The sequence below is a fragment of the Lepus europaeus genome, chromosome 15 (genome assembly GCF_033115175.1).
Source record: "Lepus europaeus isolate LE1 chromosome 15, mLepTim1.pri, whole genome shotgun sequence".
NCBI classification, from domain to species: Eukaryota; Metazoa; Chordata; class Mammalia; order Lagomorpha; family Leporidae; genus Lepus; species Lepus europaeus.
The window spans coordinates 31850352-31876698 of record NC_084841.1 but is presented as its reverse complement, the minus strand read 5'-3'; the positions used below and the strand labels follow the sequence as shown (position 1 = coordinate 31876698).

At 42.1% G+C, this 26347-nt stretch overlaps 1 protein-coding gene across 2 annotated transcripts in view; it reads left to right on the top strand.

The window, feature by feature from the left end:
• Window positions 1-26347, top strand: part of DAB2 (DAB adaptor protein 2) — a 62182-nt gene that overhangs the window by 21805 nt on the left and 14030 nt on the right. The window contains exons 2-9 of one of the 2 annotated variants that reach the window (XM_062211707.1): window positions 15769-15960; window positions 17052-17191; window positions 17992-18090; window positions 20800-20931; window positions 21474-21554; window positions 21975-22001; window positions 22249-22302; window positions 22680-22742. In XM_062211707.1, coding sequence (XP_062067691.1) covers window positions 15870-15960; window positions 17052-17191; window positions 17992-18090; window positions 20800-20931; window positions 21474-21554; window positions 21975-22001; window positions 22249-22302; window positions 22680-22742 — 687 coding nt within the window. In that variant the 5' untranslated portion in view covers window positions 15769-15869. The remainder of the gene's footprint in view (window positions 1-15768; window positions 15961-17051; window positions 17192-17991; window positions 18091-20799; window positions 20932-21473; window positions 21555-21974; window positions 22002-22248; window positions 22303-22679; window positions 22743-26347) is intronic. The other variant, XM_062211708.1, reaches the window with a different exon arrangement.

The following is a 26347-nucleotide window of genomic DNA, read 5'->3' as shown; positions in this document are numbered from 1 at the left end:
GATGCGGAGACAATATATTACAATCAGGTAACTGCAGCTTATCTTGTGTTGAGTCTGTATAAGTATAATAATTTTATCATGGTTGTGGTCTATATATAGACATGAAATAATAAATAAGTTCCACTTGTCTGTCATACACTTGCCATCTACACCCCAGTTTGACTTTCCTGTGCTGATGTTACAAGGCAGCTGGGTTCTTCCTTCTTTAAATTCTTTGAAACACATTGTGTCTCTGAAACATGAGTTGCAGAAAGGTACAGCAACACTGAAGCAATGGCTTTGAGGATTATATAAATGTGGGGCTCTGCCCAGAAGAAAAACTACACTGGGATTTTATATAATTCAGCCAGGCTATTAAAGAAGAAACCAAATATCAGGCAGTATTTCTTGCACTGGCTTTTGGAGGAGGAAAAGTTTAAGGTTACCTGCCTGCTTTTAGAGCAACCTGATGTAGTATCATAAAATACTTCTCCTGGTATATGTAGCTCTTCACTCATAGCAGATGTTCAAAACGCACATGTTTCTAAATGATGTGCTTTCTTTAATTCCTCTAACATCACATAGACTTACGCAATAACTGCTGTCATGGTGCTTGAGTAGAAAGTGGGAAGTCTTTAACAATTAGAATTTATGTGCATTCACATCAGAGGTGAAGCCACAGAGGGACTCACATCAATAAATGATTGTATCCTGAAGTTCAGTGGTAGATGTGCTGCATATCCATGTTGACTCAACTCAATACCATTTCATAGGGGGATGAGAAAGCACAATTTGATGTGTATTTTAGGAAACAAATAGCTAAGATTTATTTATGTGACTTCATATAAATACTAGCTTGGTACTTAGAAAAGGAGTTGGTTTTGGTGGAAGTGGCCAACTTAATGTAGGAAGGATAGACTTAAAAGTAATAAACTACTTGCTAGTCAATTTGAGTAACTATACAAAAAAAAATGTGGGAGGATTGTTGGAAAAGGAAGAATAAGGTCAGTATATTGGCCTAGGAAGTAAATGGAAAAATAATGAAGCCTTTTTTTTTTTTTACCATCACTCCTTAGCTTTTGACGATCTTTTCCTTCAATGATCATGTATTTTTATCCACTATACATTTGGAGGCCAAATTTAAGGCAAACTCATGTGTTCACTGTGTTTTTGTATGGCTACCACAGCGCTTCTCCTCAAATAACTGCTCCAAAGACTTTGCACTAGAAAAATTTTAGAGGCTTCTATCATTAAAAATATTTTCGGGCCGGCACCGTGGCTTACTAGGCTAATCCTCCGCCTTGCAGCACCGGCACACCGGGTTCTAGTCCCGGTCAGGGTGCCGGATTCTGTCCTGGTTGGGGTGCCGGATTCTGTCCTGGTTGCCCCTCTTCCAGGCCAGCTCTCTGCTATGGCCCGGGAGTGCAGTGGAGGATAGCCCAAGTGCTTGGGCCCTGCACCCCATGGGAGACCAGGAGAAGCACCTGGCTCCTGCCTTTGGATCAGCGCGGTGCGCGGGCCACAGCGTGCTGGCCACAGCGGCCATTGGAGGGTGAACCAACGGCAAAGGAAGACCTTTCTCTCTGTCTCTCTCTCACTGTCCACTCTGCCTGTGTAAAAAAAAAAATATTTTCAAAAGCTATAAGTATTAAATATTAATTATTCATCCTTTAGAATACTTTCTTCTCTGGAATTCAAGATGAGGGGAAAAATAGAAAGAAATCCAGATCTTGTTTGACTTATGATGGGAATATGTCCAGATGAACCCATAATAAACTGAAAACTGTAAATCCAAAATGCATGTAATATAAGCAGTCTTGAAAAAGTTCATTGAAATGTGTGTTATAAAAAACTATGCATGGAGTTGCTGCTGCTGCTACTGCTGCTATTGCTTCCCAGGACCAAAGGAGTATGTTATACTGCATGTGGCTAGCTAAGCTGAAGTTTAGTTCTGTGTGTTGCTTTCATGCCATAAAGTTGAACAATTTTAAGTCAAACTATCATAAGTCAGGGCTCATCTGTATGGAAACCGCCATACAGTTCAATTTAGAGTTAATCTAAATTCACATTTTAAAACTGGTTTATTATGTTCACTAATTCCAGTTACTGATGGACATTTAGCTTTTTTAATTATTATTATTATTTTTGACAGGCAGAGTGGACAGTGTGAGAGAGAGACAGAGAGAAAGGTCTTCCTTTTGCCGTTGGTTCACCCTCCAATGGCCGCCGCAGCCAGCGCACCACGGCCAGCACACCGCGCTGATCCGAAACCAGGAGCCAGGTGCTTCTCCTGGTCTCCTATGGGGTGCAGGGCCCAAGCACTTGGGCCATCCTCCACTGCACTCCCTGGCCACAGCAGAGAGCTGGCCTGGAAGAGGGGCAACCAGGATAGAATCCGGCGCCTGGACCGGGACCAGAACCCGGTGTGCCGGCGCCGCAGGCAGAGGATTAGCCTATTGAGCCACGGCGCCGGCCCGGATATTTAGCTTTTTAAAATCCAGTCGTCCTTCCATGTGCTTTTTTGTTATACTTTCTGGCTGCTATCACTTCAAAACTAGAAATACCAGACCCTATGCACGTCACCTTCTGACACTCACTGTGGCATGGCGTCTCCTGCTTTGTCATGGGTGCCCAGCGCAGGTGACTGCTGCCACTAAAATGGGAGAGCTTCACCCACTGAAGAAAGTGCTCAGGTGATCAAGGCAGCTGCCACCCTCACTGGTCCTGCAGCTGTGTCCCAGGAGTCAGGGAGAAGTGCTCTTCTTGGCTGGGCTAGATGGCAGCACTGGCGTATGAGCCCAGCTGATGTTTGGTCTGCATTGCTCAACTTCTGCCCATGAGGGGTTTTCCCTGGACCCCCACTCCCATATCAGACACTTCAGCCCCTTGGCCATTTCTCAGAACTGCCTTGACTCACTATACAAACCTGCTCACTAGGTTTCCAGCCAACTTTGAACTATGAGGCCTAAAATATAAAAGGAAAGGCAGATTTTCTCAAGCACCTCCTGGGATAGATGACCCCAAAAAAATTGATAGCCGTACTATCTTTTCTCCCCAAATTATGTGTTCCTTATAGCCTTTCCTCAAAATGAATAGCAACCACCCATGGCTGCTTTCATAGGTAATTTGATTTCTCTGTAAATAGAAAAAGAAACCATTGAGATGATGATTCAAGATGGCACTTAATATTATGACCTGGGGCTCAAGGGTGTAGTTGATCTGTCTTCCTAGCATGGCACAAAAGAGACAACAGCAGACAAGGAAACAGACATCAGCATTTGGGGGATCAGTGCCCAGTAACCCTTACATGCAGAGCTCTGGCAAAGCTGCGTTGAAACATACAGTAGAACACTAGGTCAGAAATTCCTCCTTCTCCCTTCCATGTCGACTTGCACCTGCTACATTACTCTGTCCAGCTCACTGAGCACTTGCTGCATAGCCTTGTGGGACCATAACCAGGTGGGCCCCAGTATAAGGGTAGCCATGGCAGAATGTAACACAGATGATCCCATACCAGCAGTGTAAAGCAATGACAGAAATGTGATTCTTGAACTTGCATAGTTCCCATAAGTCAAAGTTTGAAAGATACTTGCTTCCCCTGTGGAAGGGTTAAATAAGAAATTTGGATTCCAGTTTTCCTCTTCTATTCACTACTCAAGAACTCAGGAGAAATACAAGTTTCTTCTCCCACAAATGGTTGGCAGCAGTGTGAAAGCTGAGTCTCAACGTGTCCACGTGCACAAAAATTTCCTATGATCAAAAGACTACTGGGATATCGCAGCACTACCCTGTTCTTGGAACCCGTGTCAGCATAGGGAAGGATTCTAGAATCAAGCTTCCATGTGTGTCTTTGTTCACACAAAGGTATTAACTTTTATGCAATTTTGCCCAGAAGCTAGAACATACTTTGATTATGAAGACCATACTCTCTCTTTTTTCCTCCTCTAGTAGAGTCAAGTGTTGAAACTAATAGCCATTGCCCTGAAGCAATTGAGTAAAACTACGATTACAAAACTGATCAGAAACTTAGTATTCCAGTTCAGCTTGTGACACTTTCAGGGAATTGGGTAACGCTGCGCTGTGTGAAGAGTGGGCCCTTATTCGGATGCATAAAGCTTCTTTAAAACTTAGTCTGGTTCCACTCCAGGATGGTGACTGTTTCTGAAGCTGTAATAGGAGATATTCCTAATAAAAAATTATTTTAGAAACAAAATGGGTGGGGGTGGGCACAAAACTACAAGAGGTCATAATGAGTTTAGAATATTGACAGTTTCTAACCCAAGAACTCAGACTTCAACCAAAACTAAAAGGTCAAGCACTGAATAGTAGAGAATGTACCGAAATAGATTCAAATTCTTTGATCTGTGAGTTGAATCTCAGATCTAGCCAAAGCAGCCCAATTAATATTAATAAGCCAGTTAGGCCAGCTATGGTTCCTGCTGTGCAGGCAAAAAGAGAATCCAGTGATGATGTCTACATAGACCATGTAAAATCATTTTTTTCTGCTTTGGTACAGAAAATATCTATAAATAACCAGGTTCAAATTTCTCTGATAGACTATCTTCTTACCCTTTTGCTTGCTCTTTCTACTAAATGGAGAAAATACTTTGTTCGTGTAATACTTTGTGCATGGGGCTGGCACTGTGTCACAGTGGGTTAATCCTCCAACTGCAGTGCTGGCATCCCATATGGGCGCCTGTTCTAGTCCAGCTGCCCCTCTTCCAATCCAGCTCTCTGCTATGGCCTGGGAAAGCAGTAGAAGATGGCCCAAGGCCTTGGGCTCCTGCACCCGCGTGGGAGACCAGGAAGAAGCTTCTGGCTCCTGGCTTCAGATTGGCGCAGCTCCGGCTATTGCAGCCATTTGGGGAGTGATCCAACGGAAGGAAGACCTTTCTCTCTGTCTCTCCCTCTCACTGTCTGTAACTCTACATCTCAAATGAATAAACAAAATCTTCAAAAAAATATTTTGTGCATGTAATGGGCTTTGTACAGCTTGTTTAAAAAGTAGTTTAAAGATCTAATGTGGAGGGGCTGGCACCATGGCTCACTTGGTTAATCCTCTGCCTGTGGTGCCGGCATCCCATATGGGTGCCGGGTTCTAGTCCTGGCTGCTCTTCTTCCAGTCCAGCTCTCTGCTGTGGCCCGGGAGGGCAGTGGAGGATGGCCCAAGTGCTTGGGCCCCTGCACCCACATGGGAGACCAGGAGGAAGCACCTGGCTCCTGGCTTCGGACCGGTGTAGCACCAGCTGTGGCGGCCATTTGGGGAGTGAACCAATGGAAGGAAGACCTTTCTGTCTGTCTCTCCCTCTCACTGTCTGTAACTCTACCTTTCAAATAAATAAATAAAATCTTAAAAAAAAAAAAATAGATCTAATGTGGAATCTCCAGGACTAGGGAGGTAGAGTCTCATTCTGTTGTCTAGAACTTTCCTGGCACCAGTGCCACCTCAACCAGATATTGAACAGTTACACATACCATGCACTCTTTCTTGACCTCACTTTCCTAATCTTTGTAGTGAAAGGATATGGCCAAGTAATTCCCTTGATTTCTTCCATCTCAGTAGTCTAACCCACTTGGCGTTTGTCCACAGGGATAAAGGGCTGCTATTAAGGTAGACCACTGGGCCTTAGACTTTGTCAGTATATTAGAATCATCTGGAAATCTTTCAAGTATACTGGAGCCCGAGTCTGTTCCCTCAGAAGTTCTGATTTAATGGATCTGGGTGTGTGTGGACATTGCTAAAAGAGCCCTTCAGTAAAAGTCTGCTGGGTGATGTGCAGTAGATCTTCTAGACTGTCCATGGTAATGATGTCTGCGTGGATTTGATTCAGGATCCATTACAGCATGCCTCTCTGGGTAGCTTTGAGTAGATTTGGTCCACAGAGTCCTGTTCCCATCAGCACCTGCCCTCTGTAGGCTCAGAGGCCAGAGTTGGGGAGGAAGTGACGCCACCATTGCAAACCCTCTCATGTTTTCACCTAGGCTTTACTAAGGAAATGACTGTGTCTCCCCATGTTTCTGCTTTCTGGTCATATAGTTATCGCTCTTTGTTGTTCTGAAAGTGCTTTAAAAACTTGCTTGGAACGCACGACTGTTTGCCACTTATGATGGTCATTCAAAAAGTTCGTGGGAATTGAAAATAAGTTTCTTTTGGTGCAAAATATTTTGACATTCATGTAGAATACACATAAGTCTTCACTGATTTTTCCCCAATAGGTCAGCAAACTGTAGTTTCATTTTACCAACAAAGAAGTGAGCATTGACTCTAAATTCCAACAAGCCATAGAGGCATTAAATGGCCAGTCCGTGTGTCTGGGACTTCCAGGTCTATACTCACAGCTGTTCTTTACCTCCTACCCTAAAGAATTGGGGAACTCTTAACTCTGGTTTGACTTGGCTCCACAAATAGGGGAAAGAACCTTGAGTCAGGGTTTGATTTGTCCTCTGGGTCCTGTAGCATCTATCCCAGTGGGTAAAGTGGTGTACGTGCGTGCTGTAAATGCCTACCTTGTGTATAGTGATCGACCTGGGTATGTTCTGTTACTATGGTCCCTCGTGCGGTGTCAGCACTTACAAGAAAATTGTCTGGCAACCCTTTTCCAGGAGGCACTTGCAGTCTCATTCCCCAGGTAACCAGGCTGTGCAGATCTTACTGTCTGCTCAGTTTGACCTTTGCAGGGTCGAATAGCCTTCGGAAAAGTGCAGGAATCCAAACACTTGAGGGAACAGGGCTTTGCGTACAGTCTCAGAAACAGCCTGAATTAGCTGCAGCATCTCTTGCAAAGTCCTTGATCCTCCAAAGGCTGCTTTGAAGATAGTGGTGAAGGCTGCTTGCTGCCCCCTTGGACCTAAAGTCTGTCTTAGAGGTTAATATTTCACGTGTCCTAACTCAGCGCTTCAGCTGAGGCAGGCATAACATTTCAAAGGACAAGGAAGCACATTCTCTGTCCAGGACAAAGTCCTGGACCCTCTGAGCAAAGACGTTTACATTGCTGTGTTCTTGCAGCTCCTGAATTCTCTCCCCTGTGTCTATCTCATATGGCTTTTTCTGAAAAATTAACTGCTACGGCCAAGTCAATGAAAGTGGCTTTTCTGAAAGCAGCTTTTTAAATGCAAGTTTAGTCAGTGAGAAAGAGAACATCTAATAGAAATAGGAGTCCATACTGGCCCAGTTTAGAACTCAGCAGCTTGTTAGAGGTTGCACTGGTGTTGCTGAGGCCATTTTATTCATAAAGCAGACACATCTGTTTACATAAGGCATACAGGATAAATGTTTTAAGTGCTTGGTATACAGTTGTCCCTCTGTATCCACAGAGGATTGGTTTCAGGACACCATTGCAAATAACCAAATTCTGAGGATACACAAGTTCCTTATACTAAATGGCACAGTATTGCACTGAACCTTCAAATATCTCTCCATGTATCTTAAATCATGTCTAGATCACTTATAATACCTTGTTCAATGTGAAAGCTATGTAAATATATCATATTTCCTTATTTTTCCCTATCTCTATTTCCTTTTACGAATCCTTGTTCCAAGGGCTGATTTTCAATTTATTATACACTATATTGAACAACAAAAAAGTCCGTACATGTTGCATGTAGATATAATTTCTTTTTCAAGTTTCCCATCTGTAGTTGGTTGGAAGTATGGCTGCAGATCCCTTGACTATAGAGGGCCAAATACGTCACTTGCTTGTCCCCTATCCCGTACCACTAGAAGCAGGTTCTCTGCCATTTGTGCAATGGTGCTACTGTTAAGTCCTTAATCCAGATTATTCCTTTACCAATATTTTAAGACCGAGCATACAAATACCTACCTGTTGTGTATATTTAGGTAAGAAGGTAATCTTGGGAGCTGGAGGCAAAAGGTTAGCTGGATGTTTGTCCCAGCACTGCTTTAGTACCCTGGAATTCTTTCCTACTGGTGGAAAGTGTCAGCAGGCATAGGAAGGCGCCAGACAGTTGTTGGTGTTTTTTTCCTGTAGAGCCTAGACTGATCACTGTCCCCCACGCTGGCTTTTCTAGGGTTCAAAATACCAGATAACATTCATGAATCACTTTAAGAATTAAGCAATTATAGCTGACTTTGTTAGTGTGGAGGACTTGGTCATTCTGGGATGACTCATGAACTTTTCCCGTATGTGAGTCCATCTCCCAGACCCTTCTCAGAAACCAAGAAAGATGTTGCAAGCTCCAGAATCTCTCCTAGTCATCTGATTCTAGTACCACGGAATGGGGAACTCCCCACATTCTTTCAGAGAGGTTTCTTATTAAGTCCAAAGTCCAAGTTAGATATCTTCACTCAAAAGGAAGCTGATTTTCCTTGATTTAGCCAAGTTTCATTTATGATTTGCTGTTCTACCTGAGGGAGGAAGGAGGAAAGAGGACTATAAGAAAACTTGAGAATCTTTTATGTTTCCAGATGTGACATCTTATTTTTATTTTCATTTTTTTTTGTTTTTAAAGATTTGTTTTATATATTTGAAAGGCAAAATGACAGAGAGAGGGAGAGAAAAAGAGATCTTCCATCCACTGGCTCACTCCCCAGGGAGCCAAAAGGATGGGGGATGGTCCAGGCTGAAGCCAGGAGCCTGGAGCTCTGTGCAGGTCTCCCAAGTGGGTGCAGGGGCCCAAGCACTTGGGCCATCCTCCACTGCCTTCCCAGGTGCATTTGCAGGAGGCTGGATTGGAAGTGGAGCAGCCAGGACCCAAACTGGCACTCATTTACAGGATTCTGGCTTTGTAGGCAGTGGCTTAACCCACTGACTCCTCTTTCCTGGTTCTTGAGAACCAGAATAACAAACCAGCTGTGATTAGATGAGGGACTATGGGATATGTGACCCCAATATATATTTTTGAGCTTTAATTTATAATCTTCTCATGATAACACATAGCTCTTATGCATGTTTCCTAATGAATTCTGTGCTCCATGGCTAGAAGGGTCCCAGGACTAAACCCAACAAAGAGAATGTGTATACGTCCTCCTGATCTTCCATGCACTTGTTCCCTTGGTAAGAAACTTACCATGCCAGAGCTTTGCAGCAGAGCCCATAGCTGAACAAACTCTAGTCACTTTCTTCACCAATGCCTTAATTTGTAAAGGCCCTCAGATCTCTTTCTAGGCCCGATCGCTTTCTAAAAATCAATGTATTATAAGAACTTCTAAAGGTTTAATGGGTACAAGTGACAGTTGTGTGACCTGGCTGGTAGGATTGGGCATCTCTTGACTGTTGGCTGTTGGATTTGTGTTGCTTGTTCTCTACAGAGGGCTAGGTCTGGAGGAAAGCTTCCTCCATCCACTGCCTGGTGAGTGGTGACTTGAGCATTTGAGAGTCTGTGATGAGGGACTTGTTCTTTGAACCCTGAGACACAGGCAAATGTTTACCACTTTGGTATATGCGTAACTGATGTACGTGTTTGTTAAAAACTTTCAGTAAGCCTTGAACATTTCTTTTGTGAAGAATTTTTCCTTTGAGTCTTGCGACCCATGGGCATACTCAATCTTTTTGATCATTTTAGGAAATCACAGTTTCTTTCTTTTTTTTTTTTTTTTGTAAGATTTGTTTATTTGAAAGATGAAATTATAGGGAAGCAGAGGCAGAGGCAGAGAGAGAGCATGAAGGAGATCTTTCATCCTCTGGTTCACTCCCTAAATGGCCACAACAGCTGGAGTTGGGCCAGGCTGAAGCCAGGAGCCACCCATGTGGGTGCAGGAGCCCAGAGCTTGGGCCATTCTCTGCTGTTTTTCCAGGCCACTAACAGGGTGCTGGGTTGAAAGTGGAACAGCTGAGAATTGAACCGGCACCCTTATGGGATGCCAGCATTGTAGGCAGTAGCTTTACCATAGCGGCAGCCCCAGAAATCACATTTTCAATAGATACAATTTCAGTTGTAAGGCCTGCAATGGAGACCTGCACTTGAGCATTGCCATTCAATATGCATCTATTTTCTTCACAGAATTTATGCTAAAGAAATTTTTTCTTCTTTGTTCTCCCTTGTTCCTTCTAGCTGCTCATTCCCCAATAGTTTAAGGATATAGTCAAAGAAAACTAAGTATCTTTAAAACAGTTCTAATGCTGTGAAAAGTTGTAGTTAGGTGTCTGGAGAGAGTTTTTTTTTTTTTCTTATAAAATCTTATAGCATGGTAATACCTCTTACCTTAGAACCCTTCCATTGGGCTTTCCCTGCCAACATGAGATTGGATACCTGCACTTGAGTTGTGAGGTTGTAAGGAATTATTTTACTTTCATGTCTAAACCTACCACCATTCTCTCCCCAAGCTGGCATTCTCACCTTCCTTTAAAATATTCTCACATTAGAATAAGAATTGCCAAATTTTAATGAGGTAAGTCTTTTCTTGTCAGAAACAATAACTTGGAGGAAAGCTAGTTGTCAGGCTTCCAAGCTGGGCAAGTGTTGGGATGCAACAGGTTAAGCCACCACTTGTGATACTCATATCCCATATCAAAGTATTGGTTCAAGTCTTGGCTACTCCATTTCCAGTCTGGTTCCTGCTTATGCATCCTGGGAGGCAGCAGATGATCAAATCATTGTGAGCCCCTACTACCCACATGGGAGAACAGATTGTGTTCTGGGCTCCTTACTTTGGCCTGTCCCAGCCCTAGCTGTGGTGGATATTTGAGGACTGAACCAGCTGATGGAAGGTCTCTCTCTTACTCATGTTCTCACTCTGCCTTTCAAATAGATGAAAATAAATAAACAAATAAATACTTTTTTTAAAAAAAGATGGGCAATGAACTCCTCTGTCCAGGTTACATTTTTCAGCCAATAACCGCACCCAATTCTGCATCATCTTGCTAAAACTATCAGTACATGCATTATTGAACTCCATCTCATATGATCTCAGCAATGGCTTGCAGGTATAGCCACACAAACACTCTGGGCGCCTCCCATAAAACATATTCTTTTTTTTTTTTTCTTTTTTTTCTTTTTTTTTTTTCTTTTTTTTTTTTCTTTTTTTTTTTTTTTGACAGGCAGAGAAGATAGTGTGAGAGAGAGACAGAGAGAAAGGTCTTCCTTTGCTGTTGGTTCACCCTCCAATGGCCGCTGCGGCCAGCACATTGTGCTGATCCGAAGCCAGGAGCCAGGTGCTTCTCCTGGTCTCCCATGCGGGTGCAGGGCCTAAGCACTTGGGCCATCCTCCACTGCCTTCCCGGGCCATAGCAGAGAGCTGGCCTGGAAGAGGGGCAACGGGGATAGAATCCGGCGCCCCAACCGGGACTAGAACCCGGTGTGCCAGCGCTGCAAGACAGAGGATTAGCCTGTTAAGTCACAGCGCCGGCCTAGAATACATTCTTAATGTGCTTGGAGGAAGAAATTAAAGGTGGATATATGAAGGTACATAAATTTAACTTTGAAAGCCAAAACAATATAGTTTTAATTAAATTAATCCGAGGCAGCGATCTCTCACCTGCTGAGTCACTCCCCAAATGCCTGTGAAAGCTGTGGTTAGGCTTTCTTGAAGCCAGGAGCAGGGAATTCAATCTAGGTCTTCCACATGGGTGTCAGGGACCCCAGTTGTCAAGCCATTGCTTGCTGCCTCTCAGGTGCACACTAGCAAGAAGCTGGAGTTGGGAACCAAGCCAGGACAAGAACTTGGGCAGTCAGATCTGGGGTGCAGATATTCCATGCATTGTATTCACCACTGTACCGAATGCCCAACCCAGCAGTATAGTTTTAAAAGACATGAGGATACATGTTTAAATGAAACTTAGGAGTGTTACATTTAAGGTTTGCCTAAAGGACAGTTCTTTAAACCATGAAATTGCAACAGATTAGTGTTATTGGTTGGCATTGAGTCCACATTAGTTATTTTAAAAGTCCATAATGTGGCCGGCGCTGTGGCTCAACAGGCTAATCCTCCACCTATTGGCGCCAGCACACCGGGTTCTAGTCCCAGTCGGGGTGCCGGATTCTGTCCTGGTTGCCCCTCTTCCAGGCCAGCTCTCTGCTATGGCCCGGGAAGGCAGTGGAGGATGGCCCAAGTCCTTGGGCCCTGCACCCCATGGGAGACCAGGAGAAGCACCTGGCTCCTGGCTTCGGATCAGCGCGGTGCGCCGGCCGCAGCGCGCCAGCCGCGGCGGCCATTGGGGGGTGAACCAACGGCAAAGGAAGACCTTTCTCTCTGTCTCTCTCACTGTCCACTCTGCCTGTCAAAAAGTAAAAAAAAAAAAAAAAAAAAAAAAAAAGTCCATAATGTTTGGCTTTAAACAAATATAAATTTTCTAGCTTGAAAACTGGGAGAGTAAAGGGAAAAGAGCAAATCATCACAGGGAAGCACCTCCAGAAGAGCTGCTTCTCTGAGGGCTGAGGGGCCAAAGAGAAGGAGTTGGGATCAGACCTCTGAGAAAGGGGTGCTGCTCCGTTCAGGCTGGTTCCCCTGTGTTTCGGAGACCTGGGAATTGAGAAGGAGCACCAGGGGACTTGGGCTGGCATCTCCAAAGGGAACACGGTGAAGCTGGCTCAGCAAGTGCAGAAAACACTGACAACAGGATTCAGCTGCTCTTGTAGGAAGGAACTTTTGCTGCTGGGGTGAAGAAGTGCTGGTGAGTCACGCTCACGTGGAAGTGCACGTGAGGCAAACAGCCCCTTCTGCAGCTTGGCAGGCTCCCTTGAGCACCCCCTGTTGGCAGACCTAATGTACAGCCAACCGGAAGCGCAGAAATCTTCCCTGAGTCCCACGCAGCATCACAAGTCAGACATAGGAGGGTGGTGTTGAAGCTGACGGCCCAACCACTGGCACAGAGCATCCCGTTAGCTGCTCACCATCCACATACCCCTTCTGTGCATTTTGCCGTTCCTGTACCACAAAGCAAGTGTTTCCAGCTTCTGAGATGCAACCGTTCTTCATTCAAAGGAAGATGTTCTCTCTTCCAGCTGGGAAGCTGCAAAGCCCCAATAGGTATAGCACCCATTGCAGGAAAACAGTGTCTTTGGGCTCTGTTAGCTGCCCTAGAATGCATGCGCAGTCCCATATAAATAATCTCCTGCCTAAACACAAAATTGCACAGGGACAGGCAATGTGGTGCAGTGGGTTAGGTTGTGCTTGGGATACCTGCATCCCAAATTGAGACCCAGCTACTCCACGCTTTCAATTCAACTTCGTGCTAATGCACCTTGGAAGGCAATAGATAATGGCTCAAGTATTTGGGTCCATGCCATTCACGTGTGAAACATGGATGTAGTTGGTGACTCCTGACTTTGGCCAGGCCCAACCTCAGCTGTTGTGGACAACTGGGCAATGAACCAGTGGATAGAAGAGATCTCTCTCTCTCTCTCTCTCTCTCTCTGTCTCTGTCTCTCTCTCTCTCTCTCTCTCCACTCCTTCTCGGTCACTCTTCATTTTAAATTAATGCACAAATCTTTTTAGAAATTGTATATTTAAATTCCAGTTAAAAGGGACGATAGAGAGGTAAGAAAATTGGTAATGTATACAAAGTTATGCACAAAACATGCGAGGATGAAACTATGCAACAGCCTTCATTACCATTCACACGAATGACTTCCTTAGGCTGCACACCGAGAAGTCTCCTACTTTCCAGGGTGTAGGTCTATCCGGTTGGTGCACAGACAGTAAAGGGGCTTGTGTGAAGGCCATGCGGTGGCCCTGGGTATTCTGAAAGGTAGAAGGGGAAGGTGCAGGGAGAGGTCTTACTTCAGGGACAAACAGGTAACTGGAGTGCAACAGATTATCACAACCAAGGTGGACTAAAGCAAGAGGAATTTACTCTCTCACAGTCCTGAAAGCAAGAAGTCCAAAATTGGGATGTCACAGGGGTGGTTCCTTCTGGAAGCTTGTCTCCTGCCTTTCTCGAAGGTGTTGGCTTTCTTTGGTTTACAGGTGCATCAATGCAGTCTATCCTGCCTTCGTCTTCATATCACTTTACTTCTGTGTATCTATCTCTGTCTCTCATGTCATTCTGCTTTCTTTTTATCAGGACATCTGTCCTAAATTCATGATGATCTTATCTCACAATCCTTAGCTTGATTGTAACCACAAAGACTCTTTCCCCACAGAAGGTTACATTCAAAAGTTCAAGGGGTTAGGACTGGAGCATAGTTGGGGGCAGCGAATGGAAGTATCACTACAGGTGTATAATAAAACATCTTTATAGCTGGAATGTAGCTTTTTAGGTGAGATTGATTCTTGAGCTGTTGAGGAGCTCTGGCTTTGAGCCAGATATTCTGGGTTAGAAACCTGGTTCTGCACCTTTATAAGTGGTCAAACCTCTGCCTTGGCATTTTCTCAGGAACATGAAATATTGCTGTATCATGGTACTCACAGGGCTACTATGAATTTTGTTACAGTGAATATAAGTGCAAGACTAATAGTGCCTGATCCCAGCTAAGTCCTGAGTTCAGTATGGTTTAGAAACTTCTATGGTGCAAGACTTCCTCTGTAAACAGACTGTCTCCCTGGCTGCCTACAGTCAGGTATCTTTGAGCAAAATTTATTCCTAAGTCTCCCTGGAAACAATTCAAGTAACATTAATCAGACATAGATTGCACATACATATGTATGTATTTAAAGGCTGTTAAGACAATAAAAGGACTATTAAGACTGTTTAAAAATTCATAGTGGGAGGCATTGAGGACTGGCCTCCAGGAAATCGTGTCCACGTTGATGAAGCAAGCTAAATGCAGTTTTAGCTGACAGTAAAATCTTAAAGACTTCAGACCAGCATTGTGCATAGCAGGTAAAGCTACCACCTGCAACTCTGGCATCCCATATGAGCACAGATTCAAGTCCCAGCTGCCCCACTTCTGATCCAGCTCCCTGCTAATGGCATGGGAAAAGAAATAGAAAATAGCCTGGGTTGTTTGGCCCCTGTCACCTGTGTGGGAGACTTGGAAGAAGCTCCTGGGTCCTGACTCCTGGCTCCTGGCTTCAGCCTGGCCAAGCCCTGCCCTGCCTATTGAGGCCATCTAGGGAATGAACCAGTAGATGGTTCTCTCTGTCTCTCCGTAACTCTTGAAAGAAAATAAATAAATCTTTTTTATTGTTTTTTTTTAAAGATTTGTTTATTTATTTGAAAGGCAGAGTTACAGAGAGACGGAGACAGAGAGAGATAGAGAGATCTTCCATTCACTGGTTCACTCCCCAGTGGCCACAACGGCCGGTGCTGTGCTGATCCGAAGCCAGGAGCCAGGAGCTTCTTCCATGCGGGTGCAGGGGCCCAAAGACTTGGGCCATCTTCTGCATTCCCAAGCCATAGCAAAGAGCTGGACTGGAAGTGTAGCAACCAGGACTTGAACTGGCACCCAAATGGGATGCCAGCGCTACAGGCAGTGACCTTACCTGCTATGCCACAGCACTGGCCCCATAAATCTTAAAAAATAAAATAAAATATAAAAAACTGATATTTATAATGCCCAATTTCAGAGGCCAGTTGCAATTTTACAATGCTCAGCATTCAATTTATAACTATTTTGCAATGAAAGCTAGCAAGATTTTGATCCTTATCTTAAATACTAGATTTTTATGCCAAAGTGCCAATATTAAACTGCCTAGCTAGATAATCATTACATGTTATCAGATAGCAAGTGCTTAAAGAAAAATCTATTAAGCACACTCTTTCCATTTTGGAAACTACAAAGGAAACAGTCCTACCCACTCCCTGCTTTCAGAGTTCAGTCTAATAGAGGAGAAGGAACAAAACGAGTCCCAGGAACTACACAAGACAATCACTAGTTGTAGGCTGTTATGGTACAAAGTCTGGGTTTGCTATGTTCTGATCCCATTATGCCTATAAACTCTGTCTGCAGGTATCTGTCCCAGGTTATGTTTATTTGAGAACTTCTCCATCGGGGATCGCCTGGTGTCACAAGTGTCTCTGGTGCTGGGGTTTCCTGTCTGCCCTCCTGCCATGTCTAACGAAGTAGAAACAAGTGCAAGCAATGGTCAGCCTGATCAGCAGGCTGCTCCGAAAGCACCGTCAAAGAAGGAGAAGAAGAAAGGTATGGAGAAATCCTCTGGAGACCAGGAAGAGAGCCAGACGTAGATTCCTCTGCAGAAATGTGAGGTCTGGGTGAAGGTAAAGTCAGAGCTGGCTCCTGCCTGCCTTCCAGCTCAGCTCAGCCTCGAGCTTCAGGTGGTAACAGAACCATCAATTACTCCAAGGTTGTCTTCCAGTAATCTGTGTGTACCACTTTGCTTCACTGAAGTTGGTGATTTTTAAAAGTCAAGATTTTACTTTTTTTTAAAGATTTATTTATTTAATTGAAAGTCAGAACTACACAGAGAGAGAAGGAGAGGCAGAGAGAGAGAGAGAGAAAGAGGGAGAGAGAGGTCTTCCATCCGCTGGTTCACTCCCCAGTTGGCCGTGATGGCCAGAGCTGTGTTGATCAGAAGTCAGGATCCAGAAGCTTCTTCCGGGTCTCCCATACGGGTTCAGCGGCCCAAGGACTTGGACTATCTTCCACTGCTATCCCAGACCATAGCGGAGAGCTGGATTGGAAGTGGAGCAGCCGAGTCTTGAACCTGCACCCATATGAGATGCCAGCACTGCAGGCAGTGGCCTTACCCACTATGCTACAGCGCCGGCCCCCAAGCTTGTATTTTATTAGAACCTCCTGTGAAGTTCTACCAGGAGGAACCACTGGAAGGGTCCTTTGTTATTCATAGTTTGAGAATATGCTGTGACTTTCTTGCCTTTTACTACCACACTCATAAGAAGTTATAAAGATTAGTTATGTTAGTGATTTTCAAGGAAATTTACTTAATCTGTAATTCCCTTCTGCTTTATTGATAGTAAATTGTATAGTCACTTATGATGAAGAATCTCCCAACTCTCACTTCCTACAGCCCATAAATTTGCCATAATTCAGTCAGATTTTCACTTCTAAGAGTTTTCTCTTCACTCCAGTCCCATACACACTGGAGTGTGATTTTGCTCAAAGGAACCAAGAACAGAGAGGGTAGAATATTACATATATGGTAATTATAGTATATTGACATTTGTGTTTCTCCAATGGGGATGCTGGAGCACGTGTTGTCATACCTCCGTCTGGTACTGAATACAAAGTTTATCCTCTGTTTCTCTTCTCAGGCTCTGAAAAGACAGATGAGTATCTCTTGGCCAGGTTCAAAGGTGACGGTGTAAAATACAAGGCCAAGCTGATTGGTATTGATGATGTGCCAGACGCAAGAGGGGATAAAATGAGCCAGGATTCTATGATGAAACTAAAGGTAAAAGGGAGAAGAATGCTCTCTGTGTCTCTGAATCTAACGTCTAATGCCATTGTATTAGGAACACTTATTTACCTGTCTCTCAGTCATTTGAAAAATGGATCTAATCATGGGGTTGATCCAGTAGAGGCTCATTTCCGAGAAGCCAGGGTTTTGCTTCCCTCCAGGAGTGTTCTAGAGACCTCATTTAATCAAGCACAGCAGGACTCTGGAAGCTTTTTCCATCTGACAGACTCAGCATTTGAATGAACCAAGCCTATGTCTATCATTCAGTGATTATAAAAGCTATGCACAGATATGTGCATTTTTGCCCTACTTTGTACCTTATTTTAGATCTGGGTAGTACTCAAGTAAAATTCACAGCTCTAGTTGGAAATTTATGTTAATTGTGTTAGCTCTTCATTATTTTTTTAAATGTTTAAAGTTTAGTACTGTGTTAGTATGGGAAGCTAATTAAATACGTAATAATTGTTAGGTAATACAAAGCTTAGAAGAACCTCTTTAAAGATCTTCTCATCCAGTCCTCTTGGCTTTACCAGTGACTGTTCTGAGGCCAGCAGAATTACAGTGACTTGTCCAGCTTGGTATACTTACAGTTAGCACAACTGAGAGATGTCCCTGGCCAGTGTCTTCTAGTCCATCCTACTGTCGCCTTGTGAAAGGGGTCCAATCCTTTCATAAATGCTAAATCAAGCTGAAAGTACAGTTACCTGTCTTTGAAAACTTTTAAGTCTTGCAAGCATATAGGGTACTTTTTAAAATTAAGATTTTTTTTTTTTCCTGCCTCTTCAACCTCTCAGGGAATGGCAGCAGCGGGCCGGTCTCAGGGACAACACAAACAAAGGATCTGGGTCAACATTTCACTTTCTGGGATAAAAATAATTGATGAGAAAACCGGGGTAAGAATTCACATTTGCTGACACCTATTTGACTACCTGAGTCTGACTGACAATTTGCTATTCCAATTTCACCTTCCTTTACTCCTTCTTGAAGTTCTGTGTGAAAACAAAACAGAAATAGCATACGCAAACATTACTTCTCCAGAAGTAGTAGGCAGAAGAGAAGGTAAGGAATCAAGAGATTTTGTTTTGAAGTTCCTTTCCTGTAAGAGATGTGAGTCTGAGACTAAACACAGGTATGCTATACATTTCACTTGGTATTTCTTCATTGGACCTTGAATCTACAAAACTAGGTTTCTCCTTGCTCCTTCTTGTGATGCTCTCATAGCTTTATGGGTTGCTTTTATTTTAATATATTTATATGTGAACTTACCAGTTAACCTCAAGCTAGCATTTTTTTTTTTCATTTCTTTTCCCTGCCCCCTCACCCTATAGATGTATCCTTATTCATATTTGTGTGGTTGCTGTTTTCTATCACATATGGACACCCTTTCTTTTTTTGTTGTTTTTGAGCCTTATCTAAAAGTTAGCATATTTTGAGTCTTTTGGTCCTTTCTTTATCTACCCAATACATCATAAGATTTATCCACTTAATGTTGATTGCAGCTCTTTTTCATTGCTATGAAACAATATAATCAAAACGCTATGGGGAGACCTCCAGTTGGTATCCATCCTTTTCTAGAGATACCCGTTATCTTAGGATGCAGGCACCTCAGTGCAAACTTGCTCAGCTTACTGGTTCTCAGATCCACAGACACCACTGGTGCTATCTTTCTCCCTCATCTCTGAACTTCGCTTGCCCAAGTCTGTCTGAGAATAGTGGCAGTTTTCTCCAACTAGCATTCTCACTCAGCAAATCTTTTAAGATACTCAATATAAACTTTTCAGGAAAGTGAGGCATTGGGGAACAAAAGTCCAAGACACTTTCTGCCACTAACAGATATCCCTGAAGAATTGAACACTGGTTCAGGCATTTGGCATTGAAGTTAAAGATGCCGCCTGGGACACCCTGTATCCCATATCAAAGTGCCTAGGTTTGAGTCTCACTTCTGCTTCCAGTCCACCTTCCTGCTACTGCACATCCTGCGAGGCAACAGGTGATGGATCAAGTAGTTGAGTCTCTGCCGCTCACTTGGAAGACCCAGGTTGAGATCTGTGCTACTGGCTTTAGCCTCACCCTGCCTCAACTGTTGCAGGCATTTAGTGAGTGAACCAACATGGGAAATCCTTGATCTTTTGATGTCTCTGACTCTTGTTCTCAATCTTACTCTCTCTTTCTCTTTATCTCTTTCTCTCTGCTTTTCAAATAAATAAATATAAATAAATAAAACATAATTCTCTAAAAAAAGTTGAATGTTGTTCCTTTAAAGGCTCAAAAGAAGGGGAGAAAAGTAGAAGGGGAGGCACTAGAAAGTTAGTAAGCTCTCTGCTCCATGTAACTGTTGATTAATGACATGACCATTGTATTGGTCAACTGTTTTGTTACTATAATGAAATACCTAGGATAAGCTCTAAAGGAGAGTCATTTATTTCTACCAACAATTTTGTAGATTCACAGTACAAGATTGGGCTGCTCTGTTGTTTTAGAATCTGGTAGTGGCATTCTTTCTGCCAGAGTCCCAAGTGGCACGAGCCACTTGGTGACAGGGAATAGAGTGGAGATGAAGGATCACCTGGCAAAACAGGACACAGGGAGAGTGACTGGGCTTGACCCAGCCTTTATTTTTTTTTAAGATTTATTTATTTATTTGAAAGTCAAAGTTCCAGAGAGAGGAGAGACAGAGGGAGAGAGAGAAATCTTCCATCCACTGGTTCACTTCCCAAATGGTCACAACAACTGAGGCTGGACCAAACCAAAGCCAGGAGCAGCGGGCTTCTTCCGGGTCTCCCACATGAGTGGCAAGGGCCCCAGGACTTAGGCCATCTTCTGTTGCTTTCCCAGGCACAATAGCAAGGTACTGGATCAGAAGTGGAGCAGCCAGGACCCAAACCCACTGCACCACAGCGACAGCCCCAATTCAAGCCTTTATAACCAACCCTCTCCTGAGAAATACATTCCAAGGGCATGTCTCCAATAACCTAATGGCTTCCCACTAGGCCCAAATCTTAAAGACTATAATTGGATAGTTTCCAGTCTCTTGGTACCATCAATTTCCCATTCAAACTGCGGTAACCATCTTGGTAATGTTGAGAAATGATTGATGGCATCATTCGGTAACCTCCAGAATGTACTAGAACACCTGCTATAATAATATAGAGGATGATTCCTGGATCACTCTGAACCATCATCAAAGGATTCCTAGGAACGCTTGCTCCCAAAGCTTAGCTACACTGTTCACTGAAGTGTGTCTCTAGTCAGGAAAGTAGGTCTACTTGGATCAATTTGGATTCCTTTGCTTTAGAAATCCTCATTCTCCTGATCCTTGGCCTTTCCTTGCTATGTGACATCATATCATTGGAGTAGGGAGAAGCAAATACCAACTTTTTAAGACGGAACATTCTTTCATTTGCTTCTATTCTTCTTTTCCTGTGGAGCTCTGTCTGGAGAGGATAAATATAGCTCTAGCTTTCAAACAGACTAGAGAAGTCTTCATTGAGATGCTTTACCTTCTTCAATATGCTTTCTTATATGTGTCTGATGCTCACTTGTGATCATCTAAAATTGGTTCTAGTTTTCTCAATAAATCATTCATTGTGTTCCTTTTCCAGGTAATAGAGCATGAACATCCAGTAAATAAGATTTCTTTCATTGCCCGTGATGTGACTGACAACCGGGCCTTTGGTTATGTCTGTGGAGGAGAAGGCCAGCATCAGTTTTTTGCCATAAAAACAGGGCAACAGGTAAGCCCAAAGCCTCATGGTATACCCAGGGTCTTGTCCTCTGAGAACACAAGTGTCAGCCCAAAGCCTCATGGTATACCCAGGGTCTTGTCCTCTGAGAACACAAGTGTCTGTCACTCAACTGGAAAATTTCCTGGAAAGAATTGAATATAGGAGGGCTAAATGATTCCTAGAGTAACTCTCATCACTGGTCTAAGGAATCTTTTTCAAATGTTAGTAGCACTTATAGAATGTGTGTGGTGAAAGAACTGTGAGACAGACTTTCTTAGAAGGTCAGTGCTGAATTTAGACCAGTAAGAAATTATTCTCAGGAACTCAAAGGCACTTCAACACTAGTTGTGGTACCTCTTGTTTTATCTAAATATTTATTAACCCTCTTCTTATGTATCCTGAGATGTGGACAGGGGTTGGGGTGATCCCCTACAAGCCAGGGGTGGGTAGTAAGAGAAAAAAAGAAGCCAGTAGAATTCACGGGGTTGGGAGAGACAAAGGGAAGAAAAATTAAGATTAAAATTCTGACAATGCTGCTTTCTCTTGTCCAGGCTGAGCCATTAGTTGTTGATCTTAAAGATCTCTTTCAAGTGATATATAATGTAAAGAAAAAGGAAGAAGAAAAGAAAAAGGCAAGTACAGTCTGATAAAAGACCTATTGAATGTAAACTCTATTCAGGACAATGTTTAATATTTTTATTTGTATATGGCCTGCCTGGGGAGTTGGCTTCTATGTGACTCTGCAAAGTATATAAAGTACAGAAATGTATTTATTGCCTGTTTCTCTCCATAGGGCAAAGGATGGATGTTATGATTAGAAACTTCTAATTTCCAGTCCCCTATATCTTATCTATTCTCCCTAAAAGCTTCATAGGAACTTTATAGGGCAACCAAGTTTAAATTCAGTAACTATTTAATCTGGTATTGATATGGAAAGGGGAGGTGAATGTGCAGCAGACATATGTTTGTGAACTAATAAATGTTTGTGTTATATTATTGAACTCCCTTTACCTACAAATACAAGATCATTGAATTTGTGTCTTTCTTTTTAGACAGAAGAAGCCAACAAAGCAGTAGAGGTAAAATTGCATCTATACTTCTTGTGAATTGTGTGTGAGATGTGTATATGCCCTTGTTTGTCACCAGCCCAAGCACTCTCCTCAACTAACTCATTACGTGTATTTATGATCTCTCTGGTCATGGAAGATATGTAGTTAAAGGATCAATGCCAAAATCATAATGGTTTAGCAAACCAATAGTGTAGGAAAACAAATTCTGTAGGCAAAATCCATCAACTAATCCTTTAAATATTTACCATCTTTTCAGAATGGGACTGAAACCCTACTGAATTTTGATGAGCAAGCTAACAAATTGAAATTGGTATGTGTGTGATATTTTATGATTCTTCCTTGCCTGACCATGTTCTCTACTTCCTGTAGTTGTTGAGAATACCAAATTTGTGTAAAAATTTGATTGTGACAACTATTTTCCTAGTGTAACATGTCAATATACCAAGTAAGCTTTTTTTAGTAGACACAACTGAATCAAATACAAATACTTTTTAATGATAGTCTAGATGAATTTATCTGGGGACATGTCTACACTTCCTGAACTAAATAGTTTAATATCAAATCTGTATTGGTTAATAATGAAAATCCAATTGTGACAACTATTTTCCTGAATATTAGAAATCAAACAACTACAACAAAATAATCTTTTAGTAGACCATCTGAATCTAATCCAAATACTTTTTTAAGGGTGTTGACCAGATGGATTTGTTTGGGGACATGTCTACACCTCCTGACCTAAATAGTCCAACAGTAAGTGTTTGTTTTTAAATTTGCAATGTAATGGAAATGACATCTGTAAATCAAATTGAAATTAACCAGAAGTCTTGAGCATTTCATTGAAACTTGGAAGGTGACTGCTGATTTTTCCAGATAAAGAATAAATGGCAGCTAGAATAAAACTGAATTTTAAGTCACCATGGGAACCCAATTGCTATATTAATATTGCTTAGAAGTTTAATCTGAGCAAGAGGTCAGGCATTGTAGTTTTTCTTGCTATTACTTAGATCCAGAAGAAGGGGCTGAATAATATTCTTTTGCATAAGTGTACTTGAAGAAAGTATAATTGTTAGGTGATTAATCAAATTTTCCTAGCCTCTTCATCTTTTCCCCACCCTTTCCGTTACAGTTTAGCAGATTGGCATGAAGTATGATTTCAAGTAGGAGGCTCAGTTATCTTCAATTAAAGCCTGCCCCTGTTAGAATATTGCTTATTTTATACAAGCTATTGTAGTAAATTGAGTATTCTCAATATCGATTGATCTATAGCAACCCTGTGGAAATGGAGCAATATTTTCCTTTGTAGACAAGAAACTGATAGTTCAGAAAAAACCTTCATGTACCCTGGAAAAACATTTATACTCAAGGCTTGTGCCCAAGTCTTCATGCCTTTCTAAAACAGGCCTCAAATGGAAATAGTTGTGTAATTTTGAATGACTTCTTGCAACTTCTCTTATTTACTTAACTGTCCCTATTTGCAAGGTACAGCATAAGATGTATAATATCAATAATATCAAGTTTATTGTCGAGAACATAAACCAGCATTAAAATTGGTCACAAAGGCTATCAATTGTCAATAATTACAGGGTGTTTTTCAAGTTTACAGATTCAGATAGTGTTTCTGAGGTCCTGAGTTCCTATACTTGAAACATAAGAATGCAATAGCTAGACAAAAAAAAAAAAAAATACTGTAATAATGAAAGAAATGTCTAGCTAGGAATTTCTTGTATCAGGGAATTCTGAAGCAAGTATACAAGACCAAGAAGTTCATAGGTATTCAAGCAGCAGGTCAAAGACAGGTTAGATTCTTACTTCCCAGGAGACTGCCGAGAATACCAGGCCAGTAACACCTCCACGCATAGCACACCTCTGGATCAAAAGCAATGGGGAGAAGCAGTGGCTTACATGCACCTTTCCCCGCCCCCAACCACAGGCAAATCACAGGACCCAGGAGCATCTTCAAGACCTGCAATAGAGAAGCCTGTTCCCTAACTCACTTGTGTATAAGACTTTTCATTATTCATCATGTTCATTACCTTTTTATTAAAAAAAAAAAAAGGATAACTTGAAATACCAGATCAGATGACTGAAAATTTCATTCTGCTTGAGATCCTTTTTATTTCTAGACAACTTTGCCCTCCCTCCATTAGTAACCCTCTCACCAAAGTGAATTGATATCTGACTGACATTCAAGCAAGTGCCTTGAAAGAGCAAAGCACTCAAGATATAAAGTGGAATTCCAGAGAAATGGACAAGAAAAACTGTTTAATCTGCTTTTGTACACTTCAGAAAACTCTGAAAAAAGGAAATGAAAAACAACATGAATAATCTTGAGTCTCATTTTGATTACACTTCACATAGTCTAAAACATGGCTTTATAGAAATTCATGTTTTAGTTTAATACGTTTAAAGTAGTAAATATCAAAATATGTATTATCTGATAAGAAAGAGAAAGCTAACAGGGCTAATTCGGTGGTCTTGAGACTTTGACAATATGTTACATATTCAAAGGTCACAAGTAGATATTTATCTTTTCTTAGTAAAATCAGCATGTTCAGAAATATTCAACTCATAACAACTGCTTTGGAAGATGTGATGAGAAAGAGAACTCTAAATCACCCAGGTGCTATTAGTGGTTCCAGATGGCTGTCACTCCCCTCACCTTTATACAGGAAAGTTTCACACCTTTTAAATAATGCTCATATTGCAAACTAAGTGACATCCCTTAGAACATAACTTTTATTGGAAAAATGTTTGGACATTATCCTTCCACATCGTACCAAGAATGAAAGAGGAGAAGAAAGGAGGAAGGAAGAGAGGGAGACAGTCTAAGAAAAGAAAAGAGGGAAGGGAGAAGGGAGAAAAAGACCTAATCTCTACCTATGAACCTTCACCATGTGAGAGCGCAGTTACTATGAGAAAACAGTGTGATGCATGAGATTAAATCTGGTACAAGGGATGGGATCAGAGCACAAAGTTCAAACATTGTGTGCACTCGTATATACTCCATAAGACGCCATGGAATGGGAACAGGTGAAGTTGAAAGATCAATGAGAAAAGATTGTGTAAAGAATCTGAATTTGAGTTGGGTCTTTGAAGGGTGTATGAAATCAGACAGTAATTAAGCTAGAAACAACTTGGGTTCTATTGTGAATCATTTTGGAAGTTGGCCTAATGAAGCTTGTTTTCATATAAGGAGAAGCAGGAAGCCATCAAAGGCTTTGAGGAGGGAAGAGTCAGATTTCACAGGCTTTGATTGGTTAGTAGAGACTGGCTACCCAGAGAAGAGCTAGCTGTGGAAGTCAGTGTGGCACATGCTATTGCCTCCTGTACCCCCTAGGACAACTCCTCAAGAGTAGAGTCTTTCACTTTCCAGTCTCCAGTGCCTGTCTCTCAGGTGTCCAAAGGGTGGCCAAGTAGATGCAAGGATTGACAGTCCAATAAGGAATCCATGAAGCTCTGGTCAAGGGGAAAGGTGCGGAGGGTCTCACATCTTGCAGTTGCAGCCTGTGAAGTAGACTCTTAGTCTTGACTACCAACAAACCCAACCTGAGGAGAGCCTTATACATTTTACTTATAGGGTGACTATTCAGAAGTCTAACATTGTGCCTCCTGTTTGGTGTCCTAAGAACTTCTTCTCAAGTGTTTGAAAAGGAGAACTCTACCAGCTGTGAACACCCAACGGTTCTAACCCAGAGGTGGCTCATAACAAAGGAATAAATATTGAAATCACAAGCTTTTGTAAGATTGTATAAAGATATATGCATTAAGAGGTCTTCCAATCCCTGTCTTTGATTTAAAAAAAAAAGTTTAAATTATAAACTCTTCCTAGTGACAAATTCTTCTTGTTATAAAGAGAAAAACTGGCTTTTAAGAATGTGTTTCTATGCCTCACAATAAAGGAAGCACAAAAATGTAATACAATTAGTTCTGATTTTTGCAGTTTCTTCTATGGGCCACAAACTTTCTAAACCAAAAGTATTATTTTCTCTAAAAGCTGAGGCGGCCTGTTTGAGCCCTTTGTTGTATTTACCTGTTTTGAGAATCTCCTCTTTTCTTGAGGTTCGTTTTCTCCCAGTGATCAAAATATGTGTTACTCTGCAAGGGGTAATGTCAAATGTCTAGTCTAGATTCTACTTCCAGTAGGGAGTTTTTGTTGTCTATATTCTTCTATGCTGAGCTTAATTGAATAGTTAATGGCTCAAAGTCAGAAGGAGCATTTGTGAGTATGAGAACTCTATCCCTCGATGAGTCATACTGAGTTACGTCATAATTAGGAATCATGACATGCCAGATTCATCATATTGGTTGCTTTTATGCTAAGGATTTTTTTATCTAACAGTTGAGAAGCCAATTAA